This window comes from Schistocerca gregaria, chromosome 5, assembly GCF_023897955.1.
Source record: "Schistocerca gregaria isolate iqSchGreg1 chromosome 5, iqSchGreg1.2, whole genome shotgun sequence".
NCBI lineage: Eukaryota > Metazoa > Arthropoda > Insecta > Orthoptera > Acrididae > Schistocerca > Schistocerca gregaria.
Genome location: NC_064924.1, coordinates 287,322,490 through 287,348,735, shown reverse-complemented (window position 1 = coordinate 287,348,735; position 26,246 = coordinate 287,322,490). Strand labels below are relative to the sequence as shown.

Genomic DNA, 26,246 nt, shown 5'->3' with positions numbered 1-26,246 from the left:
GGCAGTTCCCTTGACATAAAAACAAAGCAAAATGTAGATGGAACAATTGTAACACGTCAAGAACAATATACAAAACAGCTACTGCAAAGATCCCAAATGTCAGCATACAATAAGATCTCAATTGTCATTGGATGTGAAGAAAATACTGAAGATTGGAATCAAGCAAAACACATATTCCAGTATCTGAAAGGCACATTAAATTATGGTACTAATAATGACATAGGTTAACATTTGAGAATTTGCAATGAACTACTTTCACTAATGACAAACAGACAAGGCATTCAACAACTAGCAATGTGGCAAAGTACGCTGGTGGAGCAATATCATGGACAAGTCAGTAGCAAGAGGTAGTGGCTACAGATACCACTGAATCAGAAATTATTTCAGCAAGTGAAGGAGCCAAAGAAGCAATTTGGTTGTATTGCTTACTAAGTGGATTGGTTGAAATGACAGAACAACCTCCAATACTTTACACTGACAATGACACTGCATTAAAACTACCAATAAATCCCGAATATCATCAACAGTCAAAATGCAGAGGTCTAACACTTCTACATTTGTGAAAGACTCTGAATGAACCAGTTGGCTGATCTTCTGATGAAGCCACTTGAATGAGTCTGGTTTAATTTGTTAAGAGCAAAGATGAAATTGCAATAGCTGAACTTTATAATGTTTTAACAATTTTAAAACAAAATAACATCAAATGAAAAGATTTACTAGATTACATTTATCTGGCATAATCACAAATGCTATTATTAAGTTTGTGCGGTTAATTTATTAAGTTTATATGATTGTTTTGTCTTTTGGTAATATATACCTTGATGTCTTCCTCCAATAGAATCTGTGAACATGATGAATGAAAAAAATGAATGATTGAATCTATGGACAGAACAACTACTGGAGTTATATTGGCCTTAACACTGTTAAGCTTCAGTTGTATGAGAAATATTTTATATGTACCCGCTTAAAGCACCTTCAGTTTTCAGAGAGAATTTGTTGTTGACTATATAAGATACAAGTGCCATGTGTCATATACATACTAGCATGGAACATATGACAGGGGATACAGTATGTACTCAGCAGCTCTTAACTTGTAACTGCACTGTTCTGAAACATCATAATGATTCATTTCTCTATTTTTCCAATTCCTGCACAAAGTTAATGTTTATTATCACTTAAATTACACACATCACTCACTTTTAGTTACTCATTACTCTCATTAATTTAACTATCACCATCCAGCTACTGACACCTGGGTGCTATTTTCTGCCTGTAACATTTCTGGTAATTGATTTTTCCTGAAATTTGGCTTGGAGACTAGATAAACCAAAACAAGATGAGATCAGAGTTGAACCTCCTTTGCAGCATGCTAGTGGCTAATTCAAATTTCTATTTAACAGTGTTGCTCACAGGCATAAGTGACTGAATAGCAAGAAAATTAATGTATGGAACTTCCATAACGGCCTGTCAATCAACAACAACATTTCGTGTCATAAGAGTTGCACTGTCATGCTCCATAATTGGACAAAATGCACATCTAGTCTCAGTAGTTATGTAGAAAAGCTATTGAAATATTTAATTTCTACAAATGTACAGCAAATGCCAAACAGAATGCAGGCAGAGCACTGGTATAATAGGTCATGCACTGCCATTGCTGTCTCCAGTATACAAACGTGGTTAGTTTTGTCTCAAGGTGTTAAAAGGCTGCAATGAAGTAGCGCAAATTTTTACTACTAATTTCACCTTCTAGCAATTATAGCATTAAATAGTGTTGTGGTGTGAAACTCCATGCCTGCAAAGGAAATCAAGCTGCTATTTTCATTTCTGCAAATGCATTCCAAAGTGATTGAGTAACATCTGCACTATTAAATTGCTTTTAATAGTACATTAAAATAACAGCCTCTGGAATTCCTAAGAACAAGCTAAACTGCATTCAGTATGTAACTAATAACATATAACATAATGCCAGTTTTGCTTAACTCAAAGATAGTGATAAAAGCTAGCTTGGCTGCAATTCCCTATGAAACAAAAATTCATCTCAAAAAATATCATGCTTGTAGCTGTTTCTGACTCTATGTGGCATCATTAGTAGTGTGAACGATAATCTGAAAGGATTGTTTCACAATAAGATAAACATTCAGTAATTCTGAAATTAAGAGATTTTTTGTTGAAATAGGTGTTTAACGCTCTTCTATGACTAATCAAAAGTGAAAATAAAACATGAAACTCAATAGAGTTCTAATGCTAAGTTACTTGCTCAACATAAATAACAGTGTCCTTAAACATACTATGAATATGTCTGTGCACTCTGCAGTTCAACTTGAATATACATTTTCGGAATGCAAGAATATCAGCAGAATTGAAGAGGTACATTAGTTTTGGATTGGGGTACACTGCCAAAGAAAAATGTAATTATATCCAGAACACAATGGAGTAGCAGCATATTACTTTTATAAATGCTCACGGGTAACACATCATAATTAACCATATACCACATTAGAAAGAATTGTCTTCTCTGTCAATTGTATTGTTACAAGAAGTGAATAAAATAATTGAATAATGGGATATTTTGGAATATAAAATATTATAGCCGATGGGAAATCACATAATATCGCTGAGGAGAGATACAAATGTTGTTAATACATGTCGTGGCAAAAGATATGGAGCACAGAAAGGGCAAAAATATAATAATAAAAGATTTAGAAGAAGAGGCATCATCCAGCAAAACACTGCTCAAAATTTTGCTTGCACATATTTGCTTGCTTCTTTGTTGAAATTTTGAATATTAGCAGACAACCACATTCTATTACTTTTCAATGAATTGACACAGTTTTCTACTACTTTCATAATTTTTTTCTAATATGAAACTAAGTGTATGGCTCACAATAATTAAATATTTTATAACCTGTGCAGCCATAACATTACGACCACCCTATGTTTTTTTGAATGGGAACACTTGCATCAGGCCAAGAGCATGTGTCATGGTAAAATAAGTAACAGCTGTTGAAGATAAAGAGGAGTGATTTAGTCGGCTTCATGTGCACAGAATGAGGAAAAGTGTTGATTTATGCAATTTTGACATAAAGCAAATTGCGATGTTACTCTGCTGTGATTTAGTACAAGGAAAGTGGTGGCACTAGTACAGCATTCACATTTTGCCATCATCTGCATCTATCGATAATGGATTGGATAAATGAATGATGTGATGTCCCCCTTAGCACCATTGTTCTCCAGTGACATGTGGCTGTCGCAGAAGGAGCATAAAAGTTGTGGCCACTTTATGAAAGACATGTCTGTCCCAGCACTTAAGGTATTTTCCAGCATGGCAATCCTTCATTCAAGACTGAATCAAAATACTCTTAATTCCCACTGATACTCAGGCACTAAATTCACAAGACATCAGTCATTTTGAATACTGATAAATATCATTAAGCACCCATTCAGAGTTTACATTTGCATGCATAAAGTGAACCCAAGTGCTATGTGGCAGATGATCATATATTCTGGTTTTTAAAAAATTTAAAAAGTCATGCAAATTAATATTTACATGGAAAATATTGCTGCACACTTTCAGAGAAAAATTCATGAAATTCTGTATTCATCTAACTGGAAATGAAACATCTACTATGGCTGGTGAGAAATGTACACAAGAAATGTGTTAAAAATTGACATGTGCAGAAAAACATTTTCACACTAAACAATATTGCAATTTCAAAAATGTGCTTTAATAATTTAGTCAGTGCATTTTATCATTTCTCAATATACATTAAAACAAGAACTTCAATAGCATCCACCAGAAAATATTTACAAGCCATTGCCCATGGGAAAAACTGTGATTGCAAGATATTGTAGACACTACAGAGGAAAAAGGTAGTTAAAAATTTTAAAGAAAAATCTATATTAAAATATATAGAAGGAAAAAGAAACAAACTACTGAAAGTAAAAATTCACTAACACACATATCCCAGAAAAGGTGAGTTCTACCAATACCTAGCCAATACTTAAACAAACAATTTACTACCTTCTAATAAGCACCTTTGGCAGTAAATACTTAATAGACTGAATATACCTGTAGTTCTCTCAGCAAACAAAAACAAATTAATTCAAGCTATAACAATCAAATAATTATTTTTCCTTAACAAAGAAGATAAACACATCAGCCTTTTTCATATCGCCTTTCTTTACCTGAGTTCATCATTGCACGGATCTAGTTTACATTTTTCAATTTCTGCTGGTTTCTTCCCATGGCATTGGGCATCTGGCACTCTAGCATAGGTCTTGACGAACTCCAGATATGTCTTGCAATGAACTTCTCGCTTCCGAACCCCTACACCACACGTCACACTACAGGGTCCCCACTTCTTTGCCATGAAACTGATATAACAAGGATATGGCTTGTAGCAGTCTCTAGGACCACAACTTTTATTAAGTATATGAGCAAATGGTAACAAATGACACAGGTAAGAGTGAATAATCCTAATTTTCCATGTACTTTCACTATTTGGATGATAACTTAGCTATGTTCAATAACTTGTCTATAGTGTGTGTACTTTCTGTATTCTACCAGGTACTAGTATATTAAATTATTTGCTTATCAAGTAAATAAGTGACTTCATACATTATTTAATGATACAACAAATATATCTCCTTGTCCGGTATAGATTAAAGCAACTATATTTAAAGTTTCAGTGTAAAATCACTTATGAATTTACCTCCCAATTCACAAAAGTATAAAAAGATCTTGATTCTGTATAAGCCACAAAAGAACCTTTTTTGTGAAAATTTAGTTATTTGTGTTCGTGTGAATATAATTATTGATAGGTGCTCCATGAAGCCCTAAGTAAAGAAGGAAAAGTGTAGCACAGCATTGTTAAAATATATTTACTCAGTTATTAAGCATATGTTCTTTTAGGCACATATATTCTTTCAAAAGTCACACAGCAGAAATGGACGCATGTTTTCAACTAAACATAATTACAGTTGCATTTCAACAATCTTGTAAATTATTATCATCTATGAAGTCATAATAATCTTGTCAATGTTACATCTTCACATAATTTATTAATATCTTATTTTCACCTGCACGGTAAAATACACACAAGAGGCATGCTAGCTAAATTATTATTAGGTTTGTAATGTAACAAGCTTCTTACATAGTTCTCTCTAAAAGCAAGGATTTTCTTCCTATGAGTACAGGGTTCTGACACTATGACTAAAATGTAACAGAAATAAGATTTTCTCTTCTTTAATACACATTTTAAAACATATGTCAGTAATTCAATAAAGTCAATGATAGGTATAACACACTCAAAGATAAAAATTAACTTGCAATACTTTGTCTGCAGTGAACTTCACAGTAATTCACAAATTAGATTGGTTTCTGAATCCATTACTTATTAGGTATGGTTTCTGAATCCATTACTTATTAGGTACATATATCTATTTTTCACACCTGTCTCTTGTAGAACATACTTTAACTACTTTGGAGTAACAAGTAAAGACTTACATGTATTACTCAATGAAGTAATTGGTAACTGATAAGCCATGTTGAGTAACAGCTGAAAATCTGATTTAGAATCATTATTTCTGCTATTAGTCTGTCATCTACTCATTACAAATACTCGCCTCAGGGATACTAGGAATTGTATTCTCTATATGTGAAAACATGCATGAAATTCCGTATGTGTTGTCTCACAGCATTTCTTTCTTTTCAGGGGCTGAAAATAAAATAATACTATCTGGCGTTCCACAGTCTAAAGCCGCAAGAATTTATAAACTTGCTAAAATTATTCAGTTTAGAACATAATCAAGAACTTGTCTCCTAAATATTTATAACAATATTGGACAATTTTCAAGAAAATAAAATTCAACACGGATGCGTATCTGCATTTATCAAAACAAACTGACCACTTAAAGTTGTTATTCATATTAATGGCAACAGCACAATGGCTTACTCTCTTATTAGCACAAATTTACTACAATCATTCCTAGCCTGGAAGAGAACATGCTTATGTCTCTACCTCATGAAGAATTGAAGGAATAGAAACTATGAGACATAAGTTACATCTAGCAAAATTATTAATTTCTCGTACTTGATCCTTCATCTAAAAAAAATCACAGAAAGTTAGCATATTTACTTAGAGTGATCTTAAAGATGTGTTATATGTAATGTTAAATTCATCATAGTCTTTAGCTTTTCAGCAATTAAAATTGATGGTTACCATCAGCTTGATTGCTGGAGCACCTGCACATTTTTTAATGAGTATTTCTTAAGTAAAACTCATTTTCTCATCTCTCCTGTGAATCAAGACCTTACTACTGATAGGTTCCTGCCATCAGTGTACAAATGTTTCTGGTTTACACTGAAACCATTGTGACTGACTAAACACGGAAACTGAGATGTAATAACAAAATGTAATTACTGGCTGGCAGAAGTGGTGCCTATAATACTATATCAACTTTCTCATTGTGGTATAGCATGTTAATAAAACAATACACGCATGTAATAATGTACTGTATAGTGTATTTACTCATCAAAGTTCAATGTATTTTCATGCAGTAATAGAATCATTAGTTTTAAAAACATCATACAGAGGGAGATACATACACTGTTAATATTTAAATTGCTCTGGAACCACTGAATATACCAAAATAAAGTGATAGTACTGATAAGAATAATATTGTGCTGTACTGACTGCATCTGTAAGCTTTTTTATTTGCAAAGTTATTAAAAAAACATATCATTTCCTTAAAAGTGTTTGAAAGCTACTGAAAAGGGGAGTATAGTGAAGTGATGTTTTCCATGGTCCACAGTCAGTTTTTTCACAAATATATATACACAGTGATAAATATGAAAACAAAGGCTGCTACCGAAGTGGGGTTTACGTTGCTCCACCCCATAAACTTTGAGTAAAGGGGTAGAACCTGGATTGCACAAGCCCTATTGACCTTCATATTTAGTATATTCCTCACCTCTGTTTTGAGAAAACTTTCACTGAAGAGCATGGCCCACTTAAAGGATAAAAAATAACATTAAAACTGACAGAGGCAGATTTTTTTTAAAAATGCACATGTGATCTGCTACCTTCAATGATTTCCTTAACGTTTGAGGTTACCAATCCATACGAGACCCTATCTATCAGATACTTTTTTCATGTAGCTGTGTTAGCTTGTAACAGGTAAATACAGCATCCAGATATGATATGATGGATTAGATTAAAAAATAATATATAAACAAAACTTAAAAAATTTCATTAGATGTCTTAATTATCAAATACTATTCAAGCTAAGTGTATGTAGTGAGTACAGAAATAGCAAAGCCCACACCATCAACAAAAAATATTATCAAATATTTCAAAACAATAGAAAGTAACTAACAATACTTAAGTTTTGAGACTAATAGTTTCATCCTTGTAAGTTCTCAAGGAAAGAGAAAATAACTGTCTGAGAAAATGTGCAATATCACTACAGCCACTAGCTAACAGGAAACAGAAATAAAGATTCAGATGAAAGAAGACAAGGAAGTAAAGCCATAGTTCTAAGATAAGAACTAGAATGTAGCAATATCTATCAAAAATGTGTTCACCAGGAGCTGAGATTGATGTTTCCTTTAATTTACTAATTAGTTGGAGTGTGATATTGTTTCTTGTTAGGTATTTCCAGAAACATACAGAAGTGTCTATAATTGAAGAGTAGAAAAGTTGTATCCATAGGTACCTGGAGAATTAACTACCATTTAAGAATCTGGCCCTTAAGCTAGTTAGCAGAAGTGAAAAACTTTAGTTGTTTGATAAGATATGTCTTCTGCGTAAGCAGAGCCTTCTGAAGCTGTGCCTTGGAAAACTAAATATTGGGCTGGTGTGTAAGTTCACAGCATTTTTCCACTCATTAAGCCATGTTCAGAGCACATTTTCATCCAGAGAGGAAGTTCCTTGAAGGCTGTGTGATGTAGAACAGAAAAGGTGAGATCTAAGGGTGCAAGATTAGGTGAATAAGGTATGTGCAGAATGACTTCCAACCAAAATCCTCCATAGTATTAATTTTTATCAATTCAGCAGAATGCAGGTGGGCATTATCATTGAGTAGCAACACTTCACACATCTTTCTGGTTGCTGTTCTTGGAATGTGTCTGAAAGACATTCACTTGTTGACAATAAATGTCGGTAGTAATTAATACAGCTCGGGGTAGCAATTCGTAGTAAAATACACTGCTGTTGTTCCAGTTTGATGAGCTCTATCATTCCTTTCGTTTCCTTATGTTAGCATAAAGACACCATTTTTTTGTCACAAGTAACAATGCAGGATAAGAATGGCTGGTATGTTCCTCAGCCAATTGATGATGAACATGCACAGACGCACATATGGCCACCTGTTGATTTTTGTGGCTTAGAGCATCCGATACCTATACATCCAATTTTGGAACCTTCTCCATTGTATGCAAATGTTGCACAGTAGTGAATGATCACATTTCATAGCATTTGCCATTTCTCAAGTACAATAATGTGGATCATTGTAGGTTAATGCATCAATAAATAAACCCATAGCAACTGGAATACCAACATTCAAAACATAAACACTATGATTTAGGCACCAACCTAACACAGGTGCACTGAAAAATGTAAACATTAGGATACAGCCTTTCAGAGATACATTATTTATCCTACTGTCACAATTAGATTAACAAAATACACGAACCTTTGTAGATTTATATTACTCAGTATCTACTCCAAAAGAATAAATGTTTAATAAGAACATATGATATGTTAGCAAAGAATTATCTCTCTATTACTTTCATCAGCAAATTGACCAAAAGTCAAAAAATATGGTTAGAGTTTATTTTTAATACATGCAATTAGGTTTATGACAAAGGATACATTTTATTGTATCACACGTCATAGTCTGTTTCAGTTCCATTCACAAAAAGAGTACTGGAAGACCAACTGCTTATATCCAACTGTGAAAACATTTATTATTTTCTGATGGAACAACAATGTGCATTCTAAAAACAAAAGAGTGTCATCAAAACAAAATAAATAATGGGGGAAGTAATAGTAGCAAGTCACCACATAGTTTAGACATTGAGCATTCGATAGACACATATACGAGACTGAAAACATTGTTAAACTTTCAAATTACATCATTCTTCAAAATACACATAAATACACACATATTCTGCATGGCTATATTGTCCCAACTGACTACATTGTCCCATCTCTAGTGTCAACCTGCAGTGCTGGTATGATGTAGACAGCCAGAACGATATTGGTTTGCAGGTGTATGTGCATGTAACGAGTATGTATTCTGTGCTAGTTTACTCTAAAGAATTATTTCATCCAAAAACTTAGCACCATTTTCAGTCTTGTTTGTGTGCCTATCAACTGTTCAGTGCCTCAACTAAATGACGAGTTGTTATCTTCACTTCTCTCATTATTTGTATTCCACCCAGGACTTTCCATTGTCACATTTGGTGGACTCTCTTTTAGTTCAAGAAGTCACATCATTAGTTCATTATGGAGTGATACTCTCATTTAATTTATTCTTCAGTTATATTATTAATAACAGGTTTTTTTAATCATCATTTCCTTCAACAAGGCTATTGGCTCCATTAAAAACAAGGATGACAAAAGGTTCAGGCATGTCTTTGTTAAAGGAACTACATAAGCATTCACGTGAACTGATTTCCGGAAAATTTGGGAAATCTAATTGGCATGACAAGAAAGGGATTTGACTCCTTTTCTCTTTGAATAGAAATCTTCTGTCACAACCACTGTGTCATTAAACTTAGAACATTTCACTTTCAGTTAAACTAATGCAGAAGAAAGCTAGACCTTTCTTGTTATCAATATAAAAGCATGTCTGTTTCCATATACATTCCTTGCTTTATTACTTTCCTTCAGATCTGATTCTCACCCCCACAGACTTTAGCAAATAATCTGTAGCATTTTTTATTTACTACATGCAAAAAATTTGAGTTGCTCTCATCACTTTATCTACAACTGTCATATTGCTATAATTTTATATCTGTATGTTGTTCATGGCTGTCTGTCAGCAGTGATATTGGATTTACTAAGTGATACCTATTTATAAATGAAAACTACAGTCACAGATTATGACCACTATGTACCAGTACTGACAATCTTCATTTATCACAGTACCATTGACGGATGTGCCACAAAAGATAATTTGACAACAATCCTCCCCAAAACAACACGGATATAGTAGATAGTTCATCATTGGTGAAAGCCATCCTCCAGTGATCCATCATAATAGAAAGCTATCCTCTGCATGCAGATTTTGATCACAGCATATCATATCAGTCTTTTCATAAAATTAACAAAATGCCTCTTTTGACAGAGCCTAACCCAGTAGTGAAGACTGGCTGTCAGATGTATGAGGACAATGCTTGATGAGCTATGTTCCTTAATGCATCCACAAACTTAATTCTTGGTCTATGAAGATGCCTAGTAATGATATAAATCAATCACAAACACAATTGCAATTGCAATCTGAAATCAACAACAAATACCTATTCAACAGTAAACCCATTTTTATATAGCAAAAGGAGATTGACAGAGATTTCCACTTGATTAGAACATATCAACAGGATTTTGTGGAGCAAGGTATTTACTCCATAACTAGTTATGCAATATTTCTTAGTAACTACATACTTTTTTTTTTCTTTGGAAACCTACCTTTACAAGCAATAAATTACTCTATGTGATTCTAGAGGTTTGCATTAACATGTCAATTTATAAATAGCAATTGATGCACTATTCAGTTGATTTACAGCATATTTTCATTTCAATAAACAAACAAAATCTCACTTTATTTGCTGGATGTCTTTCTACAATGATGGTTTATCAAAATAGGATAGTCATGTAATCTGGGTATAAATCTCTATTGCAGCACAACAAATTTCAATAGGTATATTAAAAAATGGTGTTCCTGAAACATTTTCTGAAATATAGGACTGCGAACCCTTGACATTTCAACATGATATGAATCTCAATTGCTTAAGTCATATTCTAGTACAGATCATATTGCCATATAACATATTACAAACAATAAGTATGAAAAGAATAGATTGTTACTCATCATGAAGATGAGAGGTAGAGTTGCACACAGGACTTCTTTGGAAAAGAAAGGAAAACACAAACACATACACAAAAGCACGCGCATCTCATGATGCATGACTACTATTGCTGGCTCTTGGACTGCAAATGTTGCGCTGAATAAAAGGAGCGGGAGTGGAGCAGGGAAGGGGAAGGGTATAGCAGAATATGTATGAGTGGTAGGAGGAGAGAACCGTCTGATGGAGCATGCAAGGACTAGAAGGTGGCAGGACAAGACCACCAGGGTCAGCGTCAGGAGACTGTGGGGGAAGGAGGGGGGCGGGGAAACAGGGAGCAGAAATGGGGCAAGGAGCAGAGAGGGGAAAAGACTCACGGTTTCACTGACAGAGAAGGATAATAATGAGGGTGAAGTGACATGAATTGAGAGGGCAGAGAGAATGGAAACTGTTAGTTGGAGGGTGGGGGAACACTACATTATCATTGGTTGTAATTTTGGGAGCACAGAATATGTTGTAATAAAAACTCCCGTCTGTGCAGTTCAGGAAAGCTGGTGGTGAAGGGGATGATCCAGATGGGTGGGTTGTGAAGCAGCCATTAGATTCAAGCAAGTTATGTTCAGCTGCATGTTGTGCCAAAGTGTGGTCCACTTTGCTATTGGCCACAGTTTGGCAGTGACCATTCATCCTGGTGCAGAACTGGTTGGCAGCCATGCCAATATAAAAAGGCTGTGCAATTATTGCAGCAGAGCTGGAATATGACATGGCTGCTTTCACAGGTAGGATAATCCTGTGACAGGACTGGAACAGGAAAAGCTGGGTGGTTGAATTGGGCTGGTCTTGCACCTAGGTCTTCCACATTGATATGAGCCCTGTTGGTTCAGTCCATGGTGATAATTGGTGATAAAGGGGGTGCCTCTCTGTAGCTGGATTTTGGGGATAGAGGGAGGATTGGGGGCATGGGAAAACTGTTTGCAGACTAGGTCTGGGTAATAGGGTCCATCTTTGAAAGCCTTTGTGAGACCTTCAGGATACCAGTAAAAGGAGTTCTTGTCCCTGCAGAAACATTGGTGGCCATTCATCCTGGTGGACAAGATATCTTCATGATATTAATTCAGGGCCAAGATACCCTGTCCCCATTCATTCACAACCTAAACACCTTCTCTCTCATCCACTCTGCATGGTCTTCTTCAACCTAGAGCGCCACCTTCCCACACATTGATCTCCTCCTCTCTGAAGACTCCAGCCACATCTCTTTCCACATTAAACCTGCCAACAATCAACAGTAGCTGCATTTCAACAGCCACCATCCCTTCCATACACACACACACACACACACACACACACACACACACACACACACACACACACACAAACAAACAAACAAACAAAGTAATCCTGCCCATACAGCCTGACAACCTGGTGTATCGTATCTGCAGTGATGAGAATTCCCGTGAACAGTACGCTCAAGGACTCACAAAGGTCTTCACAGACAGGCACTACCACATTGACCTACTTCACATATTTCATGTTCCATATGCCAAAACACTTGCTTCCTCCCACCTCCCAACAACCTCAAAAATTAGCTAAAAAGGAATACCTCCTTCATCAGACAGTATCACCTCAGACTGGAACAACTGAACCACATCCTTTTTCAGGGCTTTGATTTCACATCATTAAGCCCTGAAATGAGGAACATTCTAGCCACATTCCTCTTCACCCCACCTAAAGCTGTGTTCCATTACCCACCCAACCTCAAAATCATCCTAATCCATTCCTATGAAACTCCTCATCCTGGTTCCTTGCCACAGGGATCATCTCCCTGTGGAAGACGCAGGTGCAAGACCTACTCCATCCACCCAATCAGCACTTTGCATTCCCGTCCTCCCACAGGCTTATCTTACCCCATCAGAGTAAGGGCCACCTCTGAAAGCAGCCATGTCATTGTAGCTGTCCACCAGGATGAATGGCTACTTCCAAATTGTGGCCAAGAGTACATGTGGACCACCCTGTGTCACAACACGCAGCTGAACATAAGATGCTTGATTTTAATGGCTGCTTCACAGCCCACACCATCTGTATCCTCTCCTGACCATCAGCTTTTTTGAACTGCGCAGATGGGAATTATCCTATTACACATTCTATATGTCCAAAATTATCCTGGCATCAACCTACAATAACCCTCTACCCAACAGTTTCTGCCCATGTCCTATAAACTCCCCCCAAACCCTGTCACATCACCCTCATTGTGCTACCACTGCCAATGCACCCAGGACATTTTTCCCGTCTCTACTCCTATCGTTTTCTGCCACCCCCCACCCCCACCCCCCTACCCAACCACAGCCCTATGATACTGCCTCTGGCAGCCTTGTCCTGCCTCCTTCTAGTCCTTACACTCGTCTCCCCCCCCCCCCCCCCCCCCCCCCTCCTCCAATACTCTGCTATCCCTCATCCTTCACTGCCCCACTCCTGAATGCTGCTTTCATTCACCGCATCAGTTGCAGTCTGGCTAGAATGACCAGAATAGTGGTAATGTCTGCGTGAGATGTGCCTGGTGTTTGTGTGTGTGTGTGTGTGTGTGTTTTCTTTTATGAAGAAGGCTGTGGCTGAAAGCTTAGCATGTAACAGTCTTACATTGTGCTAGTCTGCAACTCTACATGCCATCTTTATGGTGAGTACCATTCAATCCTTTCCATAAGTGTTGTTATTCCAACCTGTATTTTCCTTGTCTGCTATTATAGACAATCTGTTTCATAAAATAAACTGTAGCCTGTCAGATATAATGAATATTTCTAAATTTCTTTTTCACTTTCTCACAGAGAGTTGCTTCACCTGTAAAAATTCTGAGATTGTACTTATTATTATCTCGTAAGTCATTAACACACAACAGCAGTAATCTATCTTTACATTTGCAGGGCTTGCCAGAGATCACTTCTGTGACTGAAAGTTATTGTAATTCCATGAGAAGTATTAACTAATGATGCCACAAAATCAATATGCCTCATTACATCTATGTGCGGTGATGTTGCCCAGAGTAGCACAGCCAGCAGGTTATGCAGGTCCATCGACCAGCCAATTTAAAGCCAAGTTGTCACAGTCTCCCACACTTACATCTATTCAACTGCTAGTACATCCCTCTCCATGGCTGACTGAAGTACTCATGACAACTGTCCACTAAGTCTGTTATATGTGTGTATTCCTGGACTGATTGTGTTATTTTGTCACAACACCTGGGTGTGCTTGGAATCTGAGTGTAATATTGTTCACATACTGCTATTAAGTTCTACTATGGTGGACTGTGGTACCATTCAGTTAAGTGATTCATCTGTGAGTGGTTTCCACCATTGTAAAACAAGTTGTGTTTATCCCAATTGTTTCATTTGTAGTACTGGAAAAATTCATAGGATCAGTAATTCTTGTGAACTGCACATAATTTACCCAGTGCTTAAGTGTATTCATCCAAGTGTTAAAAAATGTCTTTTTGTGATGTAAATTGTGGACTACAAAATGTATGCTTCCTCTTCCTTGATAACTTGCAATGTTCTGCCTATTGTAATGTTCTCAATTAATTTGCAAATCTGGAAGTATATTCCAAATGAACATATTTTTCTAGAAGTTGTTGGTGTGGGAATGAATCAAAAGCTTTTCAAGACAAAATAAATCACCATGGTTGCTAGCATAATACATGTGCATAACAGCTTGATTTGGTATGACTAAGATGAAATATGTTACTGTCAAGTAAACGTTATTTTTTTCTTAAGTTATAGTGTAAGTTGGTAGTTCCATGTTGCATGTTAACTGAATTTTTAAACATAAGCTTGGCCTGTACTCATATCTGCTCATGGGATATGTGACTAAAGATAGTTAAGAAAGCAGGTAATTGACTTATTAATTCCATAATGATGATGGTAGCATGTCCTTTACATCCTTCAATTGAGGTTTCATAACTACAGATGTTATTTTGCAACTGATACTAGTAATTTCTACATCACTCTTATGTAGGAACATAATGTTTGTAGAAGGATACTACTATCTGATTTTCCTTTGTGAAGGAAAATTTCAGGACTAAATCTGTTATTGTTTTCTTCTGTCAATTGACTGGATGACAATTTTTGTATCACTGGCTGACAAAACAGTTCAATATAAGTTGGGAACTATTAATAGAATTTTACTGCAATGTTTATTAAACTTTTTTGTGTAGCTTATCTCACACTTTGGGCCAACCACTAAAATTGTGGAACATCACTTGCATAAATAATTACCCTAAACAACAGAAAAACCAATTACTTCTCTTTGTTAAATATTTACATAATACGAAAGACAAAGAACTATTACTGGTTCCCTCCAGAATCTTTTGGATTTAAGCACAATAACTTCATTGGGATATAAAACATTTTTAAATAAATGAAGGAAGATTGGGTTTAACAACCTGTTGATATTGGGGTTGTTAGAGACAGAACACATAATCAGACTGGGGAAGGAAACTGTATGTGTCATTTTCAAAAGAATTATCCCAGCAAAAATTAACTTATGGAAACAATGCATAATCTGAATCTGAATGGCCAGATTGGGATTTTAGCTACCATAGCCCTAAGTCCTGTGTATTGCTGTTGACATTTCTGGATAACACAGTCACTCAGTCCATCATACGAACCCATCTTCACAATTTTTTTTATTATGTAATCTTACAAAATTCATGCCTCAACATATGTAACAGTTTTGTTTAATGTTTAAATTGAACATCTACTCAAATCTATTACTGGAGGCTTGTTAAGAAGCAGGTTTAGTACTCACTCTGGAGTAGGTACCCATCTACAAACATAACACAACCTCAGTCCAGCTTCATGGACGTGATCTGATCTTTGGTGACTGACATCTGTGTCAGTGCTTCTCAAATATGTTACTATAAAAAGAATTCTACAACTGGTCATCTCAATGAAAGTTAAAAGCAGTTGGTTGCTTGGAGCTCTAAGAGATCTTAAGGAAACTAGCATCAAAGGTAACAATGTACATTACACATATGTATTCAGAGCACTTGAGAGATATTTGCAAACAGAGTAGTGTAACAAAAGAAACTGGGCAAGTAGAACTGCAAACTTCTGTGAGAAAATGAAAAGATTCTGGTAGAATAAAAAAGCAAACTCATCAGATAAATAGGATCAATTGCACTCTACAGTTTTGCATAAAGAAGTGAATAGAGATATCCTCCAAACCGGAAGCAATGTATGCAAGTGAAACATTATTCAGACTAAATACTCAGGCATCAGCTGACAAACTGCAGAAAGTTGATAGAAGAATACTCCGAACAATTATCAGTAAGAAACTTTAAGCTAATGGGCAGTGGATAAAGAAAATGTATAAAGTAAGTGAATCCATTATTGATACAATGTGGAAAAAAAGGATCGCATTTTTCAGCCACATATCTCCCCTACAAAATACTAGAATCCTGCAGCAACTTTTGACTACTTCTGGAACAGCAAAACCAAAAACATCTGATTTAAAGAAGTACAAAGAGAAGAGAAATTGCTTCTGAAGAACAAATAAAAATGGCTGACATTCAACCATCAGAATGGAAGAAATATGTCATATCTGCAGAAGAACAAGCAGCCAGATAACAGCAAATGAAGAAGTTTTGGGAAACAAAGAAATTGCTGACTGCTAATACCTAAACTTAATCATTGTAGACTCTGTTGTATTATGTTTGATTTTAGTGCTCCAATGTGGGTGTAAATAAATCAATAAATAGAGATAAACATCACTATTATTTTTCACTACAATAGATTATACAGTAAATAATAAATAATTGATTATTACAGATCACATTGTCGTACTCATTATCATTCTGAAAAAATAAAAATTAAAAAAAAAAAAACTTCATGACACAGCTCAACCACTATCCATCCCATCACAGATAGTACAGATTTCAACAGATTCAGTGCTCCCTCCTTCTGGATGGTAATAATCCTTCTGTTACTGTACAACAGAGACAGTTCCACAACCAGCAATTTCTCTGGGTTTCTCTTTGGTTTCAGGTTCAAATCACATTGACTGAATTATGTGTCCTCATTACGTTGCCTTTGAGAACACACAAAGTAAATCACTTGAAACTGTAGCCAGTTGGTTTCTCCATCTGTGTTCCTTTTCCTATGAGTGATAATATTTTTAATTTCCTTTGTTCATTTAAAACCATTTTACTTTGTTCTACAGAGAACAAAAGCATTTCTTTTTCCAGTCTGCCTAATTGCATTGTAGCAGGTGGACGGCGCATATGGAACTTTGTACTTTGGGTACAATTTAGTATTTTCCAAATCTGAGTTATTCAGAAAATATGATTACAATAAATAAAAAATTAATAATGATAGTAATAATAATAATAATTGAGCTTGTATGCAAGGTTGCTAGATCCTTGATTGGGTGCCTCTCCAGGTGGCTGATAGGGACACACTTTCCAGATACAAGTAGCAGTAGGAACTTAAATACCTGGGGGAGAGCACAACTAGCACTAGCCTGTCACATATAATGAACCAGCCATTAAATATTCAGCACCATATTCATGGTCTGAAAAAAAAACTACTGCTGGTGGTTTGAGAAAATCCAGGAATATGGTCAGGGGTGCAATTTACACGTTGACTTACACCATTCATGTTCAACTGCTTGCAGAAAAAATTGACTTATTGTTGAATTCACCAAAAATAGCAACTAATGTGTTATATATCATAATGTGGACTAATAGTTTTATAAATAACAAATTATTACAACTGTGACCTTAACTGAAACATGCAAAACATTGAGTCTCCACATTGTTATTCTGACTACTGAAGTTTGGTATGAGGATAATGATGCTGACAGTGCTGCTTTAGAGCATTCAATACATAATTATTGATTTCCTTGGCAATAAGTTGGTAGCAAAAGGGAGAACTCATTCCATGGAAGCTGATGTTAACTTTAAATTTAAAGGAAACAGGTAAATTTTAATTTTCTGTTAAAATTTGAGAGCCTGTGAACACAATTTCACACATAAAATATGTGTGTGTATTATCAGTAAATGTTCTGATATTCCTGTAGCACCTTCTGTCACTGCTTGAATTTCACATTACTGTGTGTTTTCAAAAAATAATATATTTTTTAAATAATTGATTTGTCTCCAGCAATGTCATCCCCTTCGAAACAGTCCCCATCACATATTATACAATTATGCCAGCCCTTTTTCCAGTCCCCAAAACACTTCTAGAACTTTTACCTTTGGGATAGCTCTTTCAGCAATGCATTTTCAATCTCATATATACTAGTAAAGCAATGGCCTTTTAACATTTTCTTTAATTTTGAAAAATTTAACAAGTCACATAGGGCCATGTCTGGCAAATATGGAGTCTGGGGCATCATTGTCATACTGTTTTGAACAAAAATCCCTGTACAGTTAATGAAATGTGAGTAGGTGCATTAATAGGATACATTAGCCATGAACTGTTTCCCAACAAATTGGGGTATTTTTTCCAGATTGTTTCAAACAAATGGCATTGAGCTTATGAGTAGTCTGTTTTATTCATCATTTGAAACTGTTGCAAGAAATCATAGTGCTCTATGAACTTACAATAGATGAATACAGTGAGTATAACCTTCATATCTGAGTGCACCTGTCCAGTTTTTTTCAGTCTTGGTGATACGTGGAGGAGGTAGAGCATTAGTTTCTACATCATATCCAAAAACACATGTTCTGACACTTGCTGTTAGATATTTCAGTAGTTCTGTTTCATTGGTGACTCCTGAGTAACTTGCATTCACACCTATTTTTGTTTGAAATTCAACACTATGGAACCAATTTTAGTGTCACAAGTTTCATAGCCAAAACATCCCAAAAATTACAGGGCATGAGCCAGTTGATACGCCAACATCGCTGATTGTGATTCATCAATACCTCTTAACAATTTATTTAATTTTTACATCATTTCAGCAGTTGATCACGTGTTGGGCATCCTGAGCACTCATCTTCAACATCTTCATGACCTTTTTCAGAACATTTAGGCCACTTGTTTACCCTTGTTCAACTCACAGCAAACTCACCAAAAGCAAATTAATACATATAAAACTTTGCAGCACTTTATTTTATTCTTATATGAAAATTTAATACAAATTCCCTTATGATTTTTATATAAAGTAAACACTCACTGGTACCATTAAAAACACAAGTAATCTTTTTGACTGCTGATGAATGACTACATATCCAATATGGATGTCAATGTAGAGACACTTTCCAGATAAATTTACCATACACCAACGAAAAAATTGAGTGAATTGCTTTAATAGAGACACAAATTACAAAACACACCTTGTCTATAAATTTGATATATTTTGTGATATGATCAGATGCTAAAACATATGATAGATTGTTTAGAAGATGAACCGTAATTAACACACTATGTTTACCTTCCAATATGGGAGAAATAAATACAAAGCCTGTGTACAATAGTACAAGACTTGCAACTGATATTTATGTGGCACAATAGTTCCTCCCTGATACTGAGTTACATGTCAAGCAAAGTACATGCATTGCACAGCAGAGCCATTGTGTTCATCAGCACATAAGCATCCCTCTTTCAGGAACACAAGATATGGGCAGATAAGCATGCAGATGCTTGCAAATTCACAACACTAGATGTACATCTGAAAGAGATTCACTTAGATGAACATTTGCGAAACGTTCACTGTATTGTTTCTGCATGTTTCCCTGCACAATTAAGTAATATCATTGTCTGGAAGTGTGTGATTTTTTATTTACTGTTTTATGTATTTTCTACATCACTAACAATACGGTGTCTTGACATGTTAAAGCTTGCCTTGCCTATATTCTTCATATAGTTAACCTAATCAAAGAAAAGAAAAAAACAGAAGCTTCAAATGTCTTCAAAAATAGAAACTTGAATTGATGGTTGGTGTCACTTGAATTAGGATATTATATTCTTGAGCTTTTGAAAGAAAACCTCACTTGCTCTTAGCTGCTTACCAAAAAGAAGACACGTCAAGTTGAAAACACACACACACACACACACACACACAAGCATGGAATGTAAAATCACATGGGATGAAAGCAGCGATCTAGGGGCGGGGAAGGGGAAGGGGGAGGGAGAGGGGCAGGGGAATGGGGAGGGGGAGGGCAGGGATAGTAGCGTACAGGTGGGGAGAGAGACGAACGTTGTCAGGGGGAATGTGCAGGGATTAGACTGCCAACAGGTGCAGCACCAGGAGGTTGTGGGGCAGGCAGATGGGGGGAAAAGGAGAGGAGAGGGGCAAGACAGGTGGATTCATTGGCAGATAGCTGCAAATAAAGAGAGTGGGAGATGAGACGGGGAGGAGATGGCAGGACAGAGTGGGTGGAAACTGTTGGGTGGAGAGTGGCAACAGTATGTTATAAGTTGAGACTGGGATAGTTACAGGAGCGGAGAATGTGTTGTAAGCTCTTCCACCTGTGCATTTCAGAAAATCCGGTTGTGCAAGGAAAGATACAGGTGGCTGCCTACTGAAGCAGCCACTGAAATGAAGTATGTTATGTTCAGCTGCATGCTATGCCACAAGGTGGTCTACTTTGCTCTCAGCCAATGTTTGGCAGTTGCTGTTCATCCTGGTAGACAACTGGTTGGTAGTCATACCAATATAAAAAGCTGTGCAATGATTGCAGCACAGCTGGTAAATAAAATGGCTGCTTTCACAGGTGGCCTAGCCTGTGATGGCATGGGATAAACCTGTGGTAGGACTGGAGTAGGAAGAGGCTGGTGGGTGGATAGGGCAGGTTTTGCACTGAGTTCTTCCACAGGGATATCATCCTTGTGGCAAGAGGGTGGGAATGGGAGCAGCATAGGGATGGATTAGAATGCTGTGGAGGTTGGGTGGCTGATGGAACACTACTTTAGTAAGCGTGGGAAGTATCTCAAGTAGTCCATTGGTACTGGGTGGTGATGAAGGGGACACTTCTTTGTGGTTGGTTCTTGGGGGCTGTGGGAGGACTGAGGGTGTGGGGGGAAATGACATGGGAGAAGTGTTTGAGGTCTAGGTCTAAGGGATAGTGCTTTTCTGTGGAAGCCTTGGTGAGATTCTCAGCATACTGGGCAATCGAATTTTTGTCACTGCAGATACACCATCCCTGGATAGCCAGGCTATATGAGAGGGATTTTTTGTGTGAAAGGTACGACTACCAATCAACTGTCCACCAGGATGAATGGCCACCGCCAAACTGTGGCCAAGAGCAAAGTAGACAACCCTGTGGCTGTGGCACAACATGCAGCTGAACATAATAAACTTTATTTCAATGGTTGCTTCATTACCAAAGTCGTCTGGATCATTTCCTTTACCACCAGCTTTTCTGAACTGCACAAATGGGAGTTATCCTTACAATACATTCTCCACTCCCATAACTATCCCGGACTCAACCTATGGTAACATACTGTCATTCCCACATCATCCACCTAAAAGTTTCCACCCCCTCTGTCTTGCAATCTCCTCCCCATTCTCATCTCCCAACCTACTTATTTGAAGTCCTCTGCCAATTCATCCGTCCATCTTTTCCCGCTCCTTTCCTTTTCTGCTTCTTTTTCCCCCATCTCCCTGCCCCACAACCACCTGATGCTGCACCTGTTGGCAATTTAGTCCCTGCACACTCCACCAGACAGTGTTTGTCTCTCTCCCAGCCTGCACACTCTTATCCCTTCCCCTTCCACTTCCACTTTCCCACCCCCTCCAGATTGCTGCTTGCATCTCACGTAATGTCGCATTCTGGACCAAGGCACTGGATTTGGCAGTCATGTGTGCGTCAGGTGTGCTTGCTCTTGTGTGTGTGTGTGTGTGTGTGTGTGTGTGTGTGTGTGTCTGTGTGTGTGTGTGTGTGTGTGTGTGTGTGTGTGTGTGTGTGGCGTGTGTCTTTCACTGATGAAGGCTGTGGCCAAAAGCTCAATATGAGTGTCTCTTAATTGTGACTGTCTGCAACATGACATGTTTTCTTTACAGTTAGTATCAGTCTGTTACACACAATACAATCTGTTACTCAATATAAGGAGAAAGAGCTGACAGCTGGAAAGCAGAACTTACACAGAGTCATGAACTAGGTATTTCCTATTTTTATGTCCTATTGATCTGAAGTTCTCAGTGTTTTACCCTTCCCCCTTAGTGACGTTTTTCCATTTGGAAAGACAAATACAATATTTTTCTGTGCACATTTACACCTAATTATAATTTTTCTTTCAATATCCCAAGTGAGATCATGAGATGGTAAAACATCTCCGCAGCAGAAAACTGTGTTTCCTTGAAATTTAATGATTTTATTTGCTGAATACCCAGATAAGTTCTGTTTAGCTAGGGTATACAGAACTGCTGTTGTGGTTGGTGATACCAGTTTCGTTGAGATTGTTTATGTAGTTGTTCATCTACATATTTTATTGCAAGACTTAAATGTGTCACATAGTCTGCTGTGATCATAACGAATACTCTTGGTGGTTCATGATGATCAGTTCTGCTAACAAGATAATTCAAAGAACATAATTAATAAAAATGTTGGTGGAAGATGTATTAATAACTTGTCATGCAGCTTTTATTGTTCTACATAAAGAACATATACCTCATACTTCTTGCTTATCTTCACCCACTAAAAAACTGTTTATAGCATTTTCAGCAAATTCATCATTGGGTATATCCAAAGAAATAAAATCAAATCAAATCAGGAAGGAAAGTGTGAAATGTCAGTTTACTAAAACTGATTAATTTTATGTGTTTATTGTAAAAGTGTATTTTCATATTTTTCTTTACTGCAGCCAGTTTTCTTTACAAGTCAAAGACACAACAGTCAATTCTATTTTCTATATAGAAGTTTTCAGAAATAAAGGAGCCTGAAGTTCTATGAGTTTCAGTATCAAATTGAACAGTTAATCAGATTTATTTCAGCTTAAATTCATCATGTCATATCTGTTTATGTCATTCACTTGTAAAGTACTGTATATTTACAATCAAAAAAACCATGAAGAAATAAACCTAAGATTTATGTATATAGTGACTTATCATTTCATGCCTTACAAAACGTAGTTGAATGAAATGCATAAAAAATTAACTTGTGCTCTCGTTTCACAGCTGTCTTACAATTCCATGGCCCACTAAGACATTTGTAATCTAATCTAGCAAAATGTCTTAGAAATAAGGGAACATGCGAAATGATTATACCATTGGGTTCTTCATTAATCCCAAGATGCAATGTGGTCAGGTGAGCTAGATAAAGCAAAGTGCCTTGTTAAGTGAAATCTGTAGTGAAAAACTCAGTTTAAAGTGTTTATCTAGAATGAAAAGTGCTTTGTGGGAAGAGCGTGATGTGAGATTAGCTCTATTCAACTATGGTAAATATACATACTGTACCTCAAATACAACCAGCCGCAGGCAAAGAACATTTTGAAAGGGCTGAAAATCACAATGGAAGATGGTTTTCAGGTCAAGATATGAGTGCACTCATTTAAGAGTTTGTGTGGCAGCAGATATGTATGGCAAAACATAAAATTAACATGGAGGCTTGCAAAAGACACAACATTGGAACAACTGTGTTACAGTGATAGTGTGGCAGTGTAGAGCCTACTTGTGATTTTTGTGCTTTACAGAAATATTTCCACAATAATCATTCTACTTATGTTGTGAAGACACCAGAGATAAACAGAACATTACTAGTGTAATTAGAGAATGGATGTGCTGCAGGGGTATAAAATAGTGCCCTCCTCAAGTAGGTTGTCAAAACAGAACTACCTTGCAGTGCAAAATTTTGTTTTGTAAGTTTCTATGTGCTTTTACAAATTACCATTAGAACATAATTTCATCTATAGGTAATTCCTCTTTTATAAAAATAAAGACTCTTCAATTTATTATCAGTCTTATTTTCTGTTCATGTCATTACCAACAATTCATTCCCAGCATTAAACAAATTTTTAAAAACAAGATTTTTCTAGGAGAAAATGATGGGAATATCTGTAGATAATTATGCACTGCACAGAAATACTGCTCCTAAAATTAATTATCTTTTACTGTCACTATTAATAAATTATAAAGTTGTATCTCAGAGAAAATACAACACAAGGTAAGCATTACCAATACAAAATACATATAGAATTATACTGCTCAAACTAGTGTGATAGCTTTAGTGGTTAAATTGAGAAATAAAAATTTAAAATGAAGTTTGTTATTCTGGGTGTCTAAGTCCTCATTAAATTGTCCATTGAAATGAATCTCTCATTATGAGGTAATTTTTCATAATTGTGAGTTTATTTCAATATCTGTTAAATACTGCCTACAGTTCTTCAAGATCTTTCTCCATTTTCTTATATACAGGTACGTCTTTTTGAAAAAAAAATCACTGTCATTTTATGCCCACTTAAGAACGGAAGATGGCTGTATGAAAGATGGTGTTGCAAGGGTGATGCAGCAGGGCTGCAATACCACAGGCTGGATAATGCAAGAAAATCACACATGAACACATGGAGTAGTGCCTGTGAGTGGGCCACCCAAAGAGATGCAACTGAAGATTCATGTATTATGTGCAGAATAAAGAAATGAACAGATACCAAATAACTCACAAGAAACGTCATAGTACTAATGTCAAGTAAAACTGTATGTTATTCAGAGATAAGTAATAGTATCTTCCGAAATCCTAGATGAACCAAAGCAAGATGGTAGAGCTATATCACTGCAAATAACAATGTCATATTAGTATTTTGTGTAAAACAGCTCTGAGATGATAGCAATCACATAAACTGTTATGGAAACAGAAGTTGTTAATTTGTATTTAGAAAAACTTCCTGGTTGGTTCACACCCAGGAGTCTGCCTTTTTTGGGAATGCTTTTACTGTTACCTATTAAGGCACTCGTAATTACACACATTCACAGCATCAATTACATCATTACTTTCTCTATCCTGTTTTCCAAGCTTCACTGCAGCTCTCAAGCTCACCATGATGGACTAGAGTTCCTATGAAGATGTCAAGGACAAATATCCTAATACTCTCTGGATGAAGGGAAGGCAGAAAGATGGAAGGAGTATATAGAAAGTTTATACAAGGGCGATGTACTTGAGGACAATATTATGGAAATGGAAGAGGATGTAGATGAAGACGAAATGGGAGATAAGATACTGCGTGAAGAGTTTGACAGAGCACTGAAAGACCTGAGTCAAAACAAGGCCCCCGGAGTAGACAACATTCCATTAGAACTACTGACGACCTTCGGAGAGCCAGTCATGAGAAAACTCTACCATCTGGTGAGCAAGATGTATGAGACAGGAGAAATACCCTCAGACTTCAAGAAGAATATAATAATTCCAATCCCAAAGAAAGCAGGTGCTGACAGATGTGAAAATTACCGAACTATCAGTTTAATAAGTCACAGCTGCAAAATACTAACGCGAATTCTTTACAGACGAATGGAAAAACTGGTAGATGCGGACCTCGGGGAGGATCAGTTTGGATTCCGTAGAAATGTTGGAACATGTGAGGCAATACTGACCTTACGACTTATCTTAGAAGAAAGATAAAGAAAAGGCAAACCTACATTTCTAGCATTTTTAGACTTAGAGAAAGCTTTTGACAATATTGACTGGAATACTCTCTTTCAAATTCTGAAGGTGGCAGGGGTAAAATACAGGGTGCGAAAGGCTATTTACAATTTGTACAGAAACCAGATGGCATTCATAAGAGTCGAGGGGCATGAAAGGAAAGCAGTGGTTGGGAAAGGCGTGAGACAGGGTTGTAGCCTCTCCCCGATGTTATTCAATATGTATATTGAGCAAGCAGTAAAGGAAACAAAAGAAAAATTTGGAGTAGGTATTAAAATTCATGGAGAAGAAGTAAAAACTTTGAGGTTTGCCGATGACATTGTAATTCTGTCAGAGACGGCAAAGGACTTGGAAGAACAGTTGAATGGAATGGACAGTGTCTTCAAAGGAGAATATAAGATGAACATCAACAAAAGCAAAACGAGGATAATGGAATGTAGTCAAATTAAATCGGGTGATGCTGAGGGAATTAGATTAGGTAATGAGACACTTAAAGTAGTAAAGGAGTTTTGCTATTTAGGAAGTAAAATAACTGATGATGGTCAAAGTAGAGAGGATATAAAATGTAGACTAGCAATGGCAAGGGAAGCGTTTCTGAAGAAGAGAAATTTGTTA

The 26,246-nt window shown here is 36.5% G+C and overlaps 1 protein-coding gene across 13 annotated transcripts in view; it reads right to left on the bottom strand.

Moving 5' to 3' along the window:
- The window catches only part of LOC126272639 (protein madd-4), a 1,706,630-nt gene that overhangs the window by 209,066 nt on the left and 1,471,318 nt on the right, over positions 1-26,246 (bottom strand). For 7 of the 13 annotated variants that reach the window (XM_049975622.1, XM_049975621.1, XM_049975620.1 and 4 more), the window contains one exon: positions 4,186-4,374. The exons of 5 other annotated variants lie outside the window; for them this stretch is intronic. In XM_049975622.1, the coding sequence (XP_049831579.1) occupies positions 4,186-4,374 (189 nt within the window). Of the gene's footprint in view, positions 1-4,185; positions 4,375-23,455; positions 23,498-26,246 lie in introns of all 13 variants that reach the window. One more of the 13 variants, XM_049975614.1, reaches the window with a different exon arrangement.